This window comes from Mustela nigripes, chromosome 12 (assembly GCF_022355385.1).
Source record: "Mustela nigripes isolate SB6536 chromosome 12, MUSNIG.SB6536, whole genome shotgun sequence".
NCBI lineage: Eukaryota > Metazoa > Chordata > Mammalia > Carnivora > Mustelidae > Mustela > Mustela nigripes.
In genome coordinates this window covers 10,708,927-10,726,689 of record NC_081568.1, presented here as the reverse complement: position 1 = coordinate 10,726,689, position 17,763 = coordinate 10,708,927, and the positions used below count along the sequence as shown (strand labels likewise).

Genomic DNA, 17,763 nt, shown 5'->3' with positions numbered 1-17,763 from the left:
CACTGCTGTGTGGAAGGCTGCGTGATAGTGGTCATGCGTTCGTCTTCTTCTGGGAATGAATGGCTGCCTGTTCTCTCCTGCCTGGGACAGGAAGTCAGCTGGTCCACCCACAGATGTGTCCTTTTGTGTTTCTCCTTTGTTTTCTGGCAGTGAAAAAAAAATTCAAAGCTTACCATTAGTGGAATTGGACAATCAGGGGTCTTTCAGCAGCCCCAGGGAGCCAGTTACATAAATAGCCGTCGCTGTCACGTTTTTTTTTTTTTAAGATTTTTTTTTTTTAAGATTTTATTTATTTATTTGACAGAGAGAGATCACAAGCAGGCAGAGAGGCAGGCAGAGAGAGAGAGAAGGAAGCAGGCTCCCTGCTGAGCAGAGAGCCCGATACAGGGCTCGATCCCAGGACCCTGAGATCATGACCTGAGCCGAAGGCAGCGGCTTAACCCACTGAGCCACCCAGGCGCCCTGCTGTCACATTTTGAACATGTGCTGACTGTCTCCATGGCAGGTGAGAGAGAGGCTGCAGAAGATGGGGCTGTTCCAGCCGATGAACATTTTCCTCAGGCAGGAGATAGAGAGAATGCAGAGGCTGCTCTCCCTGGTCCGCAGCACCCTGACCGAGCTGAAACTCGCTGTCGACGGCACCATCATCATGAGCGAAGATCTGGGAGATGCGCTGAACTGCATGTTCGATGCCAGAATTCCTGCTCGGTGGAAGAAAGTACAGTCACGTCTGCTCCCCGTCTCCCTCCTCACTTTATTGTTGTCGGTAGTCCGGACTGGCAAGGGGAAAGCAGGAGAGCGTCGTTTACTTAGAAGGGTTCTGTTTTTTAGGGACAGGTCCCCCAGTAGGTCTGTAATTGTAGCATTTAGTGCAGGAAGGAGACTACTTAGCATCTCCCACGTATGGGGCATTCTACTAGGCCATTTGTATGCATGATTTCATTTAAATTTTTGCATTTTATAGCCCTCTTTTTGCAGGTGAGGGACTTGAGATTGGGAGATACTGAGTCTTTTCCCAGATCCCACGCCTACGAAGTCCAAGGGTCAGAAATTAAACCCCGGCTCTTGAGCTTCAAAGTCCATGATGTTAGCTTTGTAGAAGGAAGTTTTCCTACACACACACACACACACACACACACACACTGCCAAAGTCACACCAAAGAGAAACATTTTTCATGGGTTTGCCTGTAGATAAGTGAGTATGTATATCTTCAGGTAACAAGATAAGGATGTAACAGTCTGCTTACTGATCGTGTGCTGGTCCTTGTGCTACATGGCAGATACACTTCTGACAAATGCTTGTCTACTTGGAGAAGTAAAGGGAGTACCAGAGTAACTTTGTCCAGAGTTCATGCATTGGGGGGGGGGGGCGGTGAAGATCTGGGTCTATGTCGGGAGCACTGGGGAGGATGGAAAGCTGGGGCTGGGCCAGGCGGGGGCACGTGCAGCGAGGGCAGCATCCGGAGATGGGAGTGGATCATGCAGTGACAGGTCTTGGCCTTCTGGAAGCTACTCAGGTAAATGGGAAGGTGGGACATGATCGAGTTAGAATGGAAGGAGACTGTTTCGCATCGAGATTCTGGTATCTCACCCTGGGCTCTAGAAACCCAGATCAGCCTTGACCACACTCCATTCTCTCCTCACCTTCAATGAATTCATTCCCAAGGCCAGAGAGTTTTCTGTGTGGACTGACTGTCCTTGTTGCCGGTGACAGAGGGAGAACCTGCCTGGTCACTAGTCAGTGGCCTTTGCAGGTTCATTTCCCACCAAACCAGCTCACCCAGCTTGGTCAGCTCCTGGAAGGCTTTCTTTGGAGGAGGGATCCTTGTCAGGGGAGGCCCTTGCATTAATGGTTCCCTGTGCCCCCAGGTCAGTATAAACACATCTTTTCCAGTTAACACACCTATAAAGATAGGACAGAATGAGTTACCTAATTTTGAAATTATGATTTTATTTACAGTTTTTTATTCTACTCAACTTATTGTCGGTCTTTGGAATCTCATTTTTTATAGGCAAATTAATTCTTAAGATTTTGAAATTCAAGCAGTATATCTACACAGTTTGAGCACTACATTTATTCATACATAAGGTATTCCAATTCCAGTAAAATGATATAAAATACAGTTTGGAGATATCTACTGGTAGAGTTGCTGCTAACACTAATGACATACCCATACCAATTGTAATAACAGAAGTTCCACGTGTGAATTCAGGCAGAATATTACAAACAATGAATGCAATTAATTTGTTGGTGGTAAGGGACCTGTGTTTCCATTTCTGCTCCTTCATCAGAGGAATAAAAGTTCATTCTCAGGGACAAGAACTTCTGAAAATAACTGTTGTTTGCCTCATTAAAAATGAGAAGAGGAGGAGGGCTTCTATCATTTTTCAGCAACAGAATATATTTTATTTTTTTAACAATATAGTTTAAAGAGACCATGAGCACATTTATGTAAATGGAAACCCTGTTTTATGTGTAGCTGTTAAAAATGTAACCTAAGGAAAAAAAATGTAAACTAAGGAAAAATAGTTGAGACCTACTAAATTTAATTCAATTAACTATTTTAGCTGCTTTATAATAGAATTGGTAGTGAATATATTTGTACTTGAAGAGCATACTGAGTGCTAGATTGTTCTGGAATTCATGTGATGATCAGCTGATTCTAGCATATCTTAAAATCAGGAAGAGGAAGAATAATTTGAAAACTTAAATGTCAGAACCCAAGGGAAATTCATGTCTCAGGAACTTTTAAGTTCTAAAAATGATTTGGTATCTCTTCATTTTTTCCTGTGCACATAGCTAGTCACACAGCTGAATGAAGCCTGTATTAATTAATTATTTCAATGTATGCATTTCAGGCATCATGGATTTCTAGTACGTTGGGTTTCTGGTTTACTGAACTTCTAGAAAGAAACTGCCAGTTTACCTCCTGGGTTTTCAACGGCCGACCCCACTGCTTCTGGATGACAGGCTTTTTTAACCCCCAAGGATTTTTAACTGCAATGCGCCAGGTAATAGTTTCGACTTACACCTGTTGTGTTATTATGATTTTCTTTTACAAGGTTTTCTTCTGTCAGTATAGTTTTAAGACTGTAACGAGACAGAGAATGGCTGTCCGTTTGTGCCACCAGCAATTACGCTGTCCTGAAAGGAAATCCAGCAGCTTGTTCTCAGGCTGCTAACTTGACTTTCAAAGAATTTATTTGTTATCTTTATATTTGATATAATTTGATTTTTTTTTTTTTTTGGTAAAATACAGTGGTTGAGTTAGGAGATGGGTATTGTTTATGAGAGCATCTTTGTAACTGTAAAAGGACAATTCTACTTCCTCCGAATTAGGGTAATTGGGGGTTACCCTTTCATCCCTGTTACCTCTTTATGTTAAGATAAACCTCTAACCACGCTCTCCGTCCTTTTCTCGTGTGCTTGTCCTGAGCAGGAAATAACGCGGGCCAACGAAGGCTGGGCCTTGGACAACATGGTGCTTTGCAATGAAGTCACCAAGTGGATGAAGGATGACATTTCCGCCCCTCCCACCGAGGGTGTCTATGTCTACGGCTTGTATCTTGAAGGTGCTGGTTGGGACAAGAGGAACATGAAGCTCATTGAGTCCAAACCAAAAGTGCTCTTTGAGCTGATGCCTGTCATAAGGATTTACGCGGAAAACAACAGTAAGTTGTCCTGTGCGTTTAGGGATGGTTGGCGTCAGATTGGATAATGTTATAAACACAAGGTCTCATATATTTATTATCATGGCATGAGGATTTTACTATTTTATCAGCATTCGCATTCACACCTATGTTTAATGAGTGCTTGTTGATTGCTAGGTACTTTTTGGGTGTTACAGGGGAGGCCATGAATCTAGATCAATCTTGCCTATTTACAAAAGCAGGTAAAATATATAGGGATACCCACGAAATGGTGATGAGATAAGAAGCAAGTGTTTGGAATAGTTAACAGAGGATGGGAAAGGAGGGGAGGTGGGAGTGGGAAGAAGTGGTCAGGGGCTGGGTCTTAGGAGCAGAGCCTCGACAGGGCCCGGAAGGTTTGATAAGATGAGGTAGGACAAGTGGCGCAAGGGAGGCTTTCTGGGCAGGACAGCATAGGACCCTCTGGAGGTGGTGACTCTACCAGCTTGGAGATTTAAGCCACGGTGTGAAAGCCAGATTGAATTCAGGGCCATTTGGCTGAATCCAGTAGCTAATACTAAAAACCTGGGTTCATATTCCAGCCTACGAACATAATAGCATGTGTATGAAGCAAACGTTACTGCACTTTGACAAAGTTCTGTGTGGTAAGATTAAAAAGATCTAAAGTGGTTTCCATCATTGGCCTGATGTGTTCTGGAGGCTTTTGTTATTACATTTCACTCAGCTAATATCTCCTCAGCAATAACCACCTTTCAGCACACCTGGGACTTCCCTGTTCATCTCATTTTTAGAAAATTTATTTTATCTTTTTAATAAAAGTTGCATATACTTAAGGTGTACAACAAGACGATTTGATGTACACACATATATATATGTGGTGAGATGATTGATGTAAGCCATGCACTTTGGTGAGGGCCATGATAGTGGATTTCAAGGAAAAACTGATTTTATGACAGAAACACAATAGGTTTTTCTTTAAACAAGTAAGGAATAGACCATCTCTTTTTGAAAGACAGCTTCTAGGATCCCCATCTCTTAGATAAATATCACATTTGGGAACATGGGTCAAGGGAAAAGAGTTTATAAACCAGGAATATTTATTTTTTAAGCAAATATTTGCTGGATGCCTGATATGGGCCAGCCACTGTCTTAGGTGCAGAGGACACAAAGATAATGATGAACCAGATCAAGCCCAGAAGGGATTCCCTCTAGTTAGGGAGACTGCCAAGTAAATCAATAATTGAAATGGAATTTGATACATGTTAAGATAGAGATACACTCAGAATGCCCAGGGAGCTGCGAAGCACTTCATAATGAAGTGTGCTTTGACGCTAAGAATGAGTGTGAGAGGAGTGGGCGATAGACTTTTCTTCTCAGAGGGAAATACATTAGCCCAGTAGGTCATCCAGTATCTGTCTGGTATTGACCGCCTGTGTGCTCTGCTCTGGTGCTGGGGATGTAACAGGGAAGAAAGACCAGGCAGAATCCCCATTCTTAAGGAACCCAGTGTCAAGGAGGGACAGGCAGCGAAAAGGAAACAGACAGACACAGCTGGTCCTTGTTACTCATGGATTCTGCACTTCAGAATTCACTGTACTCTAAAATCTGTCTGTAACCCCCGAGTCCATGCACGAGACATGGTCATTTGCAGGCAGAAGAAGGCTGTGATGTGCCTCATGGAGAAAATACCTGTCTAACACAAGCTTCACTGAAGCGTGAGTTAAAGTGCCATGAGTTCAATGTTCATGAATCAACAATATATATGAAAAAGGTGCCTTTAAAAAAACACATCTACAATAAGGTTATTATTGAGTGGTTGATGAACATAATGGAACCAGAGGCTTGTAGGAAACCTGCCCTCTGTTTGGAAACCCTTGGAACAATGGTTCAGTAGTTGCTAATTCCCTGTTCCTAGAGATTTTATGTACTGAAGTCCCAAGATAATGAGAATCGACTCTAAATGCACATACTGGTTCCAGATAGTTCTTTTCTATGAAGGAAACACACGCGTGTCATGCTAGGGAACGGGTAGTTTAGGGGTTCGGGAAGAGGCTCGCTGAGGAGAGAACATTGAGCTGAGATCCAGGTGACGGAAGGCAGCTCTGCGAATATTCAGGAGCAAAGGTGAGAGTGCAAAGGCATGAGGTAGCTATGCTGTGAGTGAGGAACAGAAAGAAGGTGCGTGAAGGGAGAGGAGCCTGTGAAGAGAGGGCGCATCAGTAAAGAAACGGGGAGGTCCTCCACGTACCCCAAGGGAATCTGACAGGAGAAATGTGTCTGGCTGAGTCTAGGCAAGCAAGCTGCCTGAGGCTTCAGATTTATTGGCTCTTAGGGTGGTGTGAAGACCTGGGGCAGTGGTTACTTTGTAGAAATAGTCATTAAGTGTTCTTTTAACCAAGATAATATTTTAGAAATCTTGCTTAATATATCATTGGGCCCAGTCGACACATTGCAAAAAATGTTTCCCTTATAAAGTAAAAATAAAATAAAATCTTCTTCATATTCAGTTAGGTGTTAGTTTTATATATCTTATGACTAAACTATAACAATCCATTGTAACATGATTTTGAACATCTCAGCATGGTATCAATAAAATAATAATTTCATAATACAGGCCGTTCTTTATTATTTAAGAACACATTTTTATAGAAGAACTGTACTCACCCTGCTGGGAATTAGTCAGTGGTGAGGTTCATTAGCAGCAGGTTAAGGGAGGAAATAGAATAAGCAAAGGAAAAAGTGACTAATTTCAAAGCACTGAAAAAAAAAAAAAGGAAAACTTTCATTCTTTTTTCTTTTTCTTTCTCTCATTTTTTTTTTTTTTAAATTTCAGTAGCAGTTGGTGGAAACTTGTTTTGCCAAATAGCTTTGTTGTCAGAGAAGTGTTTTTTAGTGATGAAAAGCTAAAATTCCATTGTTGTTTTCATACTATAAACTTAATTTTCATTTAATTTTGATAACTTGAATAGAGGGCTCTAATTGAGCTAAAGGGGTGTAGCTTTGTTAATAAAGCTTTAAAGTTTAAGGTTAAAATTCTTATAGTAAATTATTTTTATGTTGACATGAAGGGTAACTTTTAGTTTAAATAACTCACCATTGAAGACCAGTTTGTTTTAAAAAAGAAATCTAGATATTTATTGTAAGTTTAAAAAATTGCATAATGTGTCCCCATATGCTTAGGACATCATAAGAACGTCACCCAAATAGCATGAAATTCACCAAAAGGGCAAAACCTCCCATATCAACTCTAGCTCCTTTGCTCTCAAAGGAAGTTGCAAAGAGGCAGACATAGGAAATTTCTATCTCCCTATAGATTATATATAGATAGAGTGACGCTTCCCAATGAACTTCAGTGCTGTAGGCAATGTGATGGGAAAATGGTAACTGGAACTTTGCGGGGACAAAGCAAGACTTACTATGTATCTTTGGGCACTCAGTAGGGTGAGAAGGATCTCAGGGTCTCTACAGCTAATGAGGAAGAAGGTGTTTCTAGAACACTCTGTGAGGCACCCTGACCCAACACTGTGCAGCCATGAGGCTGGGGGTGGGAATAGCCCCATGCCAGGACCAGGAGTTGGGGGCCTCCTGACTCCTGAGCCCCATGGAATTTAAGCCACCTTCAGTTTGTAAACCTGGGACTCGTTTAGAGTCATGGGGAAGATGAATCTGGGGAATTTTTTTCAGTAAAAAGATAAAGGTGGGTGTAGATTTGTGCGTGTGTGTGTGTGTGTGTGTGTGTGTGTGCATGTGTGTGTGAGGAGAGAGAGAAAGGAGAAATCTAACATACTTTGGGCATCTGTCACATTTCAAGTATTATACTATGCTTGGGGGGTCCGTCCCATATATTAGTTTGTTTAATATTTACAACAACTCAGTAAGCTGGATCATCCCTGTTTTACAGATGGGAAAGTTAATGGGTGGAGATGTATGAAATTGGCCTAGGGTTTCCAGCTATCAAAGCTGGTATCAGAATGTGGGAGGAATGCACACCTCTGGGAACTCCTGTGTTCTACTTAAGACTATGCGTTTAGGGAGTCTCTCTGGTGTCTGGGTTGAAGCTTCAAATCAAAGCCTAAATTACAAATGAGGACAGCTTCTTTGCATTTTGAAGTCATGAGTTTATTTTTCTCAGGTACATGGTGAAGTAGACACAGAGTCTGCCCGTCTGGATGAGAGCTCTCACTTCCTGTGGCCTCCTTCTCTGCATGCTGCAGGCTAAAGGGCTAAATGTGGTCACCTCCCCTGCCAGGTGGCAAGGGGTGGGGGGGATGGGGCACAGGGCTCAGGTAAAAGGCATTGAGCCAGGAGCCTGGGTATTTGAGTTGTACTTCTGATTTTATCACTCCAGTAATTAGTCATGTGGCTTTCAAAATTTTTTTAAAGATTTTTTATTTATGTATTTGACAGAGAGAGAGGGGGATCACAAGTAGGCAGAGAGGCAGGCTGAGAGAGGGGGGCAAGCAGGCTCCTCACCAAGCAGAGAGCCCAACGCGGGGCTCGATCCCAGGACCCTGAGATCATGACATGAGCCGAAGGCCGAGGCCCAACCCACTGAGCCACCCAGGTGCCTCAGTCGTGTGACTTTGAAGGAGTCTCAAATGTGCTTTAAGCTGAAGTCAGACATCTAATTGTTATTTCCAGTTCATTTTCACCTCCTCCTGCTAAGATGCAGCGGCACACACACTTACAACGTTCTGACTATTGCTGAGATTAAGGGCATAGGCTCTCGACCCATTCTGGCCAGGTTTGTTCCTATCACCTACAACTTTGTGACCTTGGGTGAATAGCTCACCTTGCTGTGTTCCAGTTTCCTTGTCTGCAAAATGGATTTCATAATGGTACCCATCACGTAGGGCTGTTAAGAGCATTAAACTGACAGGTGGCTAGCACCCAGTTAGCATAAAATAAATCATTTTGTTATTATTGCTGTTATTAATAAGTTAACTCACATGTTTGTTGCAGGATTAAAATAAACATTTAAGAGTCCCCTTTAAATCACTTCAATGTCATTCACAAAGAGGAATTAAACAAAGGAATGATTTAAAGGTTATATAGGGAATCTCTATGTAACTTGGTAGTTTTGGATATCGGAAGGAACGTATGATGCAGTGATATACTAGCACCTGGATGAAAAGTGTAGGCTAGAGAGGGAAGTGACATAGTTAGAAAGTGAAACTCCCTCAAGCTGTTTAAACCTTTCAGATCCGAAACCATAGCCTCTCCCCGATTTAGACAGCCTCTTGTCTCGGCTCCTCCTTCTGGGACTCTAAGGCTTTCCACGTGATTAGCTGATTTGCTTTCCCTACCTAGCATGTTTATTTTTGTCTTCAAAGTTACTTGTCTAACTAGGGCTAATGGCTTTGAATCATCTGTTGATGTGGTTGTTTAGTGTCTGTTGGCACTTTGACCATGAAATGGCACTTCCAGCAGCTTCTAATCCTGCTGCGGAAGTTGGCTGCCTGTTCTGGTGTGGCTTGGGCACCTTCAGTTCTGCAACAACTACAAATAAACAAAATTGGATAAACATCTCTGAGGATTGTTTTCTACCTGTCTATTGAAAAGAATGTTATTTCCCACCCCACCCCCCAATTTGTCTTTGCTTTTGGGATTAAAATCCAAGTAGTCCAATACTTCCCAAGGTGTAATTATTACAATTACATATATTTATTATTACATACATACTATAATTATATTTGCGCCAAATGCGAGACTACACTGGGTTCCTTCAACGTTAGTCAAATTTGCATCAAGAAGAACAATATTTAACACTTATATATTTACAGATCCCAGGATTAAAGGATTTGATGATATCAGTCAATACTGTTAGTATTAACTACACTCCATGAATTTACTGCGATTCACTTGTTTAATCAGAATTTTTGATATATTTGCCTAATAATTATTATGAGTGATAGTCTCCTGGTAATTTAAAAAACAACACCCAGATTTAAAAATTAGGTGTTAAATTAATTTAGATTCGCTCTCATGATTAATTTCATGGGATTAAGCAAACCCATAGTTTTAAAGTACCTATGAGTTTGTTTTAGAACAGGGTTCCCTGACCTTGATATTATTGATACCCTTTGGGGGGGTTGCAGGGGGTGCTGTCCTGTCCATTATAGCACATTGACAGCATCTTTGGCCTCTGCCCACTAGATGCCAGTAGCGGTCTCACAGCTGTGGTAACCAAAAATATCTCCAGATAGTCACAAATGTCCCCCACGAGTGAAATCATCCTTGGTTAAGAATCACTGCTTTAGAATATTTACTTTATGTTGAAACCTAATGTATAATATCATCATATTCAAGAGTTTAATTTCTCCCAATAAATTAATTACAGTGGAGTTATAAAAACACATGGCAAAGCAGGTAGAGGGTTTTACTGGGTCAGAAAATGAGATCTTAACTTTTGAGAGTGACTTGCTTTTGGAATTTGTTAGAAAAAGATAAATTATCATACAAGTTAGTTTTGGGACATAAATTCAGTAATATGTCAGCATCTCACATAGAGCGTTGAGAGTTACTGTTTCCAAGTTTCACATGTGTGCGTCACACGAATTCACCAAAGCAGCGTTCTCCTCTTCATTAAACTTGCTTCTGTCTGAATGTTTCTGTGAGGGTCATGTACAGTGTTGGCCTTCCAGAGGGGCACAACGGTGGGTGCAGACACCACATTTCTACGGAAACAGTTTAGGAAGAGAAGAGAAAATAAAGTACTGCTTCCTGAGATGGATGTGCAGAGACGCACAGAAGAGCTATGCGGACAGTGTAGAGTGAAGGAGAAGCTGACCAAGTTCCTGTTCCAAGCTGTTCCATGCAGAGGCTCCTCCCAAAGCCTAATTTAGTATTTGTAAATTTTTACTCTTTTTCCGAAAGCCTTGTGCCACCTGTAAGACCTGTGGATCTGTCCCTGATCATGGGGTTTCCGAGACTGGAGAGAATGTGAAACTTTGGTTAGGGATGAATATATTAGCAAGGGTCTTTGAAAGATGGACATGCGGAAGTTGTCTTTGTTGCAAAAACAGTTTGGAAACTCCGTGACTTCATCTACTCCAAAATGGTAGATTGCGTCTCAGGGAATTGAACTGTGCCATGGCTGTCTTCTTCCCAGCCACTTCTCTTCCTCTGTACACATGGAGAACTCACAACCCCTGATAAGCGGGGGGAACATCCTCTGTCCTGTGATTTCGAATATCCTTAGACTATGGCACAGAGGGTCAAAGGCAGAGATTTGAAATCATAATCTTAATATAATGAAATACTAGTGACGCTTGGTGCTGGGTATCTGATTAAAAGTGACAAGTGCCTTGTGTCAAAGGCAAACCCTGAGAGAAAAATGGAGAGGGTGTTGTCCAAGCATAAGATCGGGTGAGGACTTAGAGGAGGAGTGCGGGGGGCCATGTTGAACTGACGGGTGGAAAGGAAGCAGTGGGAGGTCCATTGTCATTTCATGTGGGCAGGGATTATCGTCAAGGACAGGAGACAAGAGGCCAGCCGGATAAACCTGAAGATGTCTGGGTGTTTTGTCATACTCCCTGGAAAGGTACAGTTATGTCTGTCTCACATCTAGGGACGGGCTGACCTCAGGAAGAATCTCTCTCATTCTACCCAAACTTTGGAATGATCTTTAAAATGCACAGATTTGCCTCTGTGTGCTGTTGGGGCTGCCTAATGTTGAAATTCACTAAGTTTTTTTTATGGATTTTTTTGTAGCTTTAAGAGATCCTCGGTTTTATTCCTGCCCCATTTACAAGAAGCCAGTTCGAACAGACTTGAACTACATCGCCGCTGTGGACCTCAGGACGGCCCAGGTCCCTGAACACTGGGTGCTCCGTGGGGTTGCCCTTCTCTGTGATGTCAAGTAACATGGGTGTGTCCCTACTGAAAACTTCCAGAAAATGCAGGTCCGGATTACCCTAACCTTTATTTGTCCGTGAGCGCTGAACAATGTTGATCACGCAGCTAATGAGCTGTGTAGGTTTTCCCTACTCCTTAGTTGGACGCTTAATCACTTTTAACCTGCTTCATCCTTAATGACCAATCCTTGTATTTATTGAAAAGTTATTTGGTGATTTAAAAGCAAAACTTACAACTCCCTAATGAAGTGTGGCCTGCAAATCCACAGTAATGCATTCAGGTCTAAAGACAGGGTAGGTCAAGCAGACATTTCCTTGAACGTATTATTCTTCCACTAATGTGATTCTGGAAACAGCCCTGTTCACTAAGGGAACAGGCAGGTTTGTGCTGATTTTGCTTCTATGGCCTTTTGCATTTAGGTCAGGTTAAGAGATTTGTTTTCACAGCTCAATCAGCCATTTGGGAAGACCTTTTAAAAAAAATGGAAGGAAGTAGATGATTGGGTTAAGGCTGTGAATCGATGAATAGACAATTCATGTAATCTTAGAGAATAAACATGTAGAATGATGTTCAACTCCACTGATAATTAATAATGAGATACAGATATTTGTTATAATAAAAAATATGAAGGCTGGAAGTGACTTGTGGTGAGGTCTTTGTAAAAGTGATATGCTTAGAGATTCCTAGAGCAGTGGAAATCAACCCGTTCTTTTTGTAAAATAAGTAAATATCCAAGCACAGAAAGAGCCATAAAAATGTTCATATGCTTTGAGTCTTACCTTCTCTACTGGAAATCTATACCAAGAAAACAATTTGAAGAGGCTGAAGTAATTTATATATCAAAATGTATTTAGTAACAGAAAACAGTGGGAGCACCCTACGTGTTCAGTACTAAGTCTATAGTTACGGAAGTAGGGGATGTGAGGCAGCCACGATGAACAGGATCAAAGCTTTCTTAACATGGAAATGGTAAACATGTAGTATGAGGTGAAAGATACACCTCAGAAAATATCGGGTTGACTTGAAATGGTGTAATGATTGGGAGACCAGGCAAAAAATAGAAGTCAGTTGCTGTGGGGGCCTTTTATTAATTAAGAAAATACTATCTGTGGAACTCTTCATATGTTTTTATTTTAAATCCTGTTGTGAATTATAAACTGCTTCATCTATAACTTATTGACTAGAAAACTTAGTCAGAATTAACTTAGAGCTGTGGTCTGCAAATGATTGCTTAAATTCCTGTCTAACTTTGTGTTTCTGGTGATAAACCATTTTATAGGAAGCAGGTGTGGGTCCCTCTCATGTTATGTTAATTATGGTCAGAGCTGGGCCTGGACGGTTCTTGGGACCTCACACATCTTGGACAATACTCTTTTCATTTGAGCAGCTTCTGCTGGTCTGAATTACTATATACTAGTTAATTGTGGGAATTGTGATAAAGCAATCATTTTATTTTGAAGAACAAATGATAAGATGTAGAAATGATGTGAATTAATAAAGAGCTGTTAATGAATGTCAAAATTGTAACTGCTATTTCTCAGCCAGGGAGCAAGTGCCATTGAGTGTCCAGAAATAAGCTTTCAAAACGAGGTTTCTTATCAAGTTAACTTGTTGAAAATGCATAGTTCATCTAATTTTGTGAAACGAAATTGTTGGTATGTAAGTACAAGTCTTTGAGACCCGAAGTGGGAAAGGACATCATGGAGACAACTAGAAATTTTTAGGGACAAATTCAATAAGGAATGTCGCTGAAGAAGTGAAGAGCCAATGATGCCCCTTTCCACACCACCTCCAGCTCTCACCCTGCAGCTCCCACCCACAGAAGGTTCTTGGCTTCTACTGAATTGGGTGTGGGGCAAGAGAGAACCAACTCATTGACTCTTCCCGGTGATGGGAAGAGTCGCCAACTGCTTGTGTGAGGAGAAAACAACACACGGTGAGGGTACGGGTGTCATTGCTGAGTCTTTGTCATCATCTCAGTATTGATTTTCTTAAAAAATTACTTCAGTGTGTCTGATTCCTGTGTGTCAGGAACAACGGTGGGAAAAAAAATGCCCACATTCCCTGACTTCAAGGACTTCGCGTAAGAGGACTAGACACGGAAAATAAGCGACTATTCAGATATGCAACTTTACATGATCTCAACGTATGAATGTATAGTATGACACATGTATGGGATTCATAGAGGGACGTATAGAGATGGGCGTTCTGCACTCCAAAGGAAAATGCCGGGTGCTAGAAGCGAGGGAGACCACAGCCATTCAGGTGTCACGGATTAGTAGGCAGAAGCCACACTACAGCGTCCCTGTTTAACAGAGGACACCAAGTGTACCAGCAGCAAGCAACTCCCCTGAGCCAAAGCAGCTACTTGTGGAGGCCGAGAAAATTAAGGCCATCCCACCTCGAGTTTCGCATTAGCACAAGTACAGCCATCTTAGCTTCGGCAGCCGTCTCAGGCCCCTGTGACCCAGGGCTGAAGTTTCCCGTACTTTACTTTAGTTCCAGTGAAACGAAATTGTTGGTATGTAAGTACAAGTCTTTGAGACCCGAAGTGGGAAAGGACATCATGGAGACAACTAGAAATTTTTAGGGACAAATTCAGTAAGGAATGTCGCTGAAGAAGTGAAGAGCCAATGATGCCCCTTTGAGACCCTGCTTTAGTAACAGGAATACCTAACCCTGTCAACACTTCCAGGAAAAACCACTATAACTAACACTGTAAACACTTCCAGGAAAGTACCTAACCCCGTAAACAGCCCGGCAACAGCTAATCAGCTTACTGCAGAAAAGTCAGAAACTTCTCCTCCCCGCCTGCGCCACCGCAGGCCTCTTGTAATGACCCATAAAAACCCCTGCCTTAGCTAGTGTCGGGGTCCAAGTCCCTACTCTGCTGTGTTGGGTATTCTTGGGCCCAAGCTTAAGCTTGTCAAATAAACCCTCATGTGATTGCATCGGTGTTGGCTCCTTGGTGGTCTCTTGGACATGAAAACTTGGGCATTACACTGCTGTCTGGCTTTTCTTGGTCCCCTGGTTCTCCTGGGCAGGGGGCAGGTATTGATGACTCTCTTGATGCAAATGAAGTCCTCTCAGAATTGAGACAAAAGAAAACACTTTGCCACATCAGAACTGTCCTGATGTGTGGGGATTTCCACTTACTTCTGTCTCCTCTGAGCTTCTCTTTAAGGGAGCATTGGCAAGCATTGAACCCACTCAGCAGCAGCAAAGCCAGGTCCCCATTAGGGGACGTGGCAAAGCCACAGCCCAGGTGTTCTTGAGCAACCTCTCTACCATGGGTGGTTTCCCTACGGAGACCTCATGTGACTCGGCCCTAAGGAAGGGCAGCTCTGGAGAGGTGACATCTCAGTTTAGATCTGAAGGACAAGGGAAAACCTCTCCCACCTGGCAGGACTGGGGAGTCTTCTTTTGCTTCCTAATGAGAGGAAGGGAGCACAGGAAGGGTGACAGGAAACCCAGCCTGGAGTGGGAGGGCTGAGGAGGGCTGCTTCCTAAATGGAATTTCAAACCTTGCTTGACTGCTGCCAGCTACAGAGCTGTGGCCCGTGGAAATCCTGTGTTCCCAAGTCACTAGAGTGAGAAGCACTTCTTGGTGTTAAACGCTATTTGTGATGGAAAAGTCTTGTCAAGAATTCGACAGTAGGAGACAGGATGAGGCAAATCACGAGTGTTATGTAGTTAAATGGATTGCAGGAGTCTCCAGTACATACAAAATGCACTGCATTGGCGATATCTTTATTAGTGATAAACTTGCACTCAAAGGTGTAGAATTACAAAAAAAATTGATACATTTGCTGATAATGTAGTTGACAGATTTTTTGCAGCGCAGAAATCTTTAGTAATGATAAGAGTAATAAAATATATACATGAGCAGTTTTCTCTTAGAAGATATAATTTCCACTCCCACCCAGATTCTGCAACATATTTTTTTCCTATGTCAGACCCCGCTGAAGTGCATAATTGCTTTTACATTTTATTTTATTCATTTTTAAAATTAAATTTAATTTTTTTTCAGTGTTCCAGAATTCATTGTTTATGCACCACACCCAGTGCTTCATGCAAAACGTGCCCTCCGCAATACATGAGCCTCCCACCAGGCTCACCACCCCCCAAAACCCCTCAGTTTGTTTCTCCGAGTCCACAGTCTCTCATGCTTTGTATCTCCCTCCAATTCCCCCCAACTCCCTTCTCCTCTCCATCTCCCAATGCTTTTACATTTTAAATACTTTTCTCTTGCAAGTGCTCAGAGTGATTTTTAAAAATTATATTGTGTAACTGATGACGTTGATGGGAAGCCCTCAGCAGCCCATCAAAATAATACCTCTTAAGGGTAAACAAATGGTCTACTTCTATTCACAATATAGTCCTCCAGATTGGGCGAATGCTTCGGAAGACCAATAAACAAATCAGTAGCTTGTGAAAACATGAGGACATCTAGTAGTTTCGGCTGGTAATTTTCTGGCTTTTAGTTGTGGTAATTTTTGCAGTTTATGCATTCTGGTCAATTGACTGACATCTGTCGTATCCAGAATGTGCATTTGAAGAACCCGCATATACCACCACGTTGAAGAAGAGGAGAGAATTCGAGGTCAGCTTTAGAATCAGAGAGGAACTTGTCTAAGACCCTGAACCCATGAACGCATTCTTATTTACCTTAAATGGTCAGTTCCATTCTGTGTTGCATGTGAAAACCAATGAACTTGACCCAGGCAAGAGCAGAATGTGTTGTCGACCCAATCTGTCGACAGGGCCTTTCCTTTAAAATTTTGCTTTTTTTTATCCCTTGGATTTCAAAGGCTTCATTACAAAATGCCAGTGGTATTATGATCTAACGTTAGAATTTCAGGGCCTCGGGGCGCCTGGGTGGCTCAGTGGGTTAAAGCCTCTGCCTTCGGCTCAGGTCATGATCCCAGGGTCCTGGGATCGAGCCTTGCATCAGTCTCTCTGCTCAGCAGGGAGCCTGCTTCCTCCTCTCTCCCCCTCTGCCTCTCTGCCTACTTGTGATCTCTGCCTGTCAAATAAATAAGTTAAAAAAAAAAAAAAAGAATTTCAGGGCCTCAAAGGGTAGACTCTGAGATTTTATAAAAGTCCTATCAGCTGCCACCTCTTAGGAACACTCATCAAACCACTGTGTGAATTTGGCTAATGAGTCTTCTTCCTAGCCTTCTGTGTACCTTCTATGATTTAAGACTCCATTTAGTTTCCCAAGGCTCCAGATTTATAGGCAAGCTTAATTGTTTCCAAGTTTGAGCTTATGTTGGGCGCGTACGGGGCCAAGATCGGGAGCCTTGTTCTGTCTTTAATTTGTATGCCAAATTCCATTTTTCACTGGGCTCTACATTATTGTTCCTTGCTGTGTGTCGTGTGGATAGAGCCAAGACATATTGTGCAGCGCGAAGCTCTGCCCCTGCTCTGGTAAGGTCTTATGATTACTGTTAATACCTTTCTTCATGTATTTCTTCACTTAGGCTAATACGCGTAACATTCATATCAAATGTAATCACAAACAGAGTTGCCTGGAAAGCCAATTAGGTAATTAGGTTTTCCCCACTACTTGTGCAAGAGTCAGTTTTAATAAGGCCACATACAGTGTTCATGGGTTATGCATGGGTTGAAATCACAGTTACTAATTGTGTGTGTGTGTGTGTGTGTGTGTGTGTGTTTTAAAGAAAGCTCAATTTGTGGGGCACCTGGAGGGCTCAGTTGTTTGAGTGTCTGCCTCTTGATTTTGGCTCAGGTGGTGATCTTAGGGTTGGAAGATCAAGCGTCCCTATCAGACTCTGTACTGGCTGTGGAACCTGCTTAAGATTCTTTCTCTCCCTCTGTCTCCCCCCCGGTATGCATGCACACTCATGCTGTTTCTGTCTCTCAAAAATACCCACAAATCCCTTAATTTCTTAAAGTATTTTTTTTTTAATCCTGTGGTACAGTAGAGTCACTTGGGGACCTTTAAAAACCTGTTGTTGCCAGGGCTTTACTACAGTCTACTAAAATCAAAATATCTAGGGGAAGGGCCTGGGCCTCCTGTTAAAGCAGCTTGGATCCAGAACCACTAGTTGAAGGAGTGAATGGTTGCAGACTACTACTGCTCATCAATGAGGAAACTTATGTTTGTGGCTCAAACAGCTTAAAGCAATTATGTAACTGGAGAGTTGCAATGCTAAAAGTACCTTTCAAATATGATATTAGAATGTTTCTCATTTTTTTAATGTTTCCCCTATTTTTAAAATGTTTTTATTT

General features: G+C 42.1%; 1 protein-coding gene across 1 annotated transcript in view; it reads left to right on the top strand.

The window, feature by feature from the left end:
* The window catches only part of DNAH5 (dynein axonemal heavy chain 5), a 205,275-nt gene extending 190,828 nt beyond the window's left edge, over positions 1 to 14,447 (top strand). The window contains exons 76-79 of the mRNA XM_059416774.1: positions 506 to 718; positions 2,860 to 3,012; positions 3,441 to 3,672; positions 11,365 to 14,447. Of these exons, the coding sequence (XP_059272757.1) occupies positions 506 to 718; positions 2,860 to 3,012; positions 3,441 to 3,672; positions 11,365 to 11,516 (750 nt within the window). The 3' untranslated portion in view covers positions 11,517 to 14,447. The remainder of the gene's footprint in view (positions 1 to 505; positions 719 to 2,859; positions 3,013 to 3,440; positions 3,673 to 11,364) is intronic.
* The last annotated feature ends 3,316 nt before the right edge of the window (positions 14,448 to 17,763 follow it).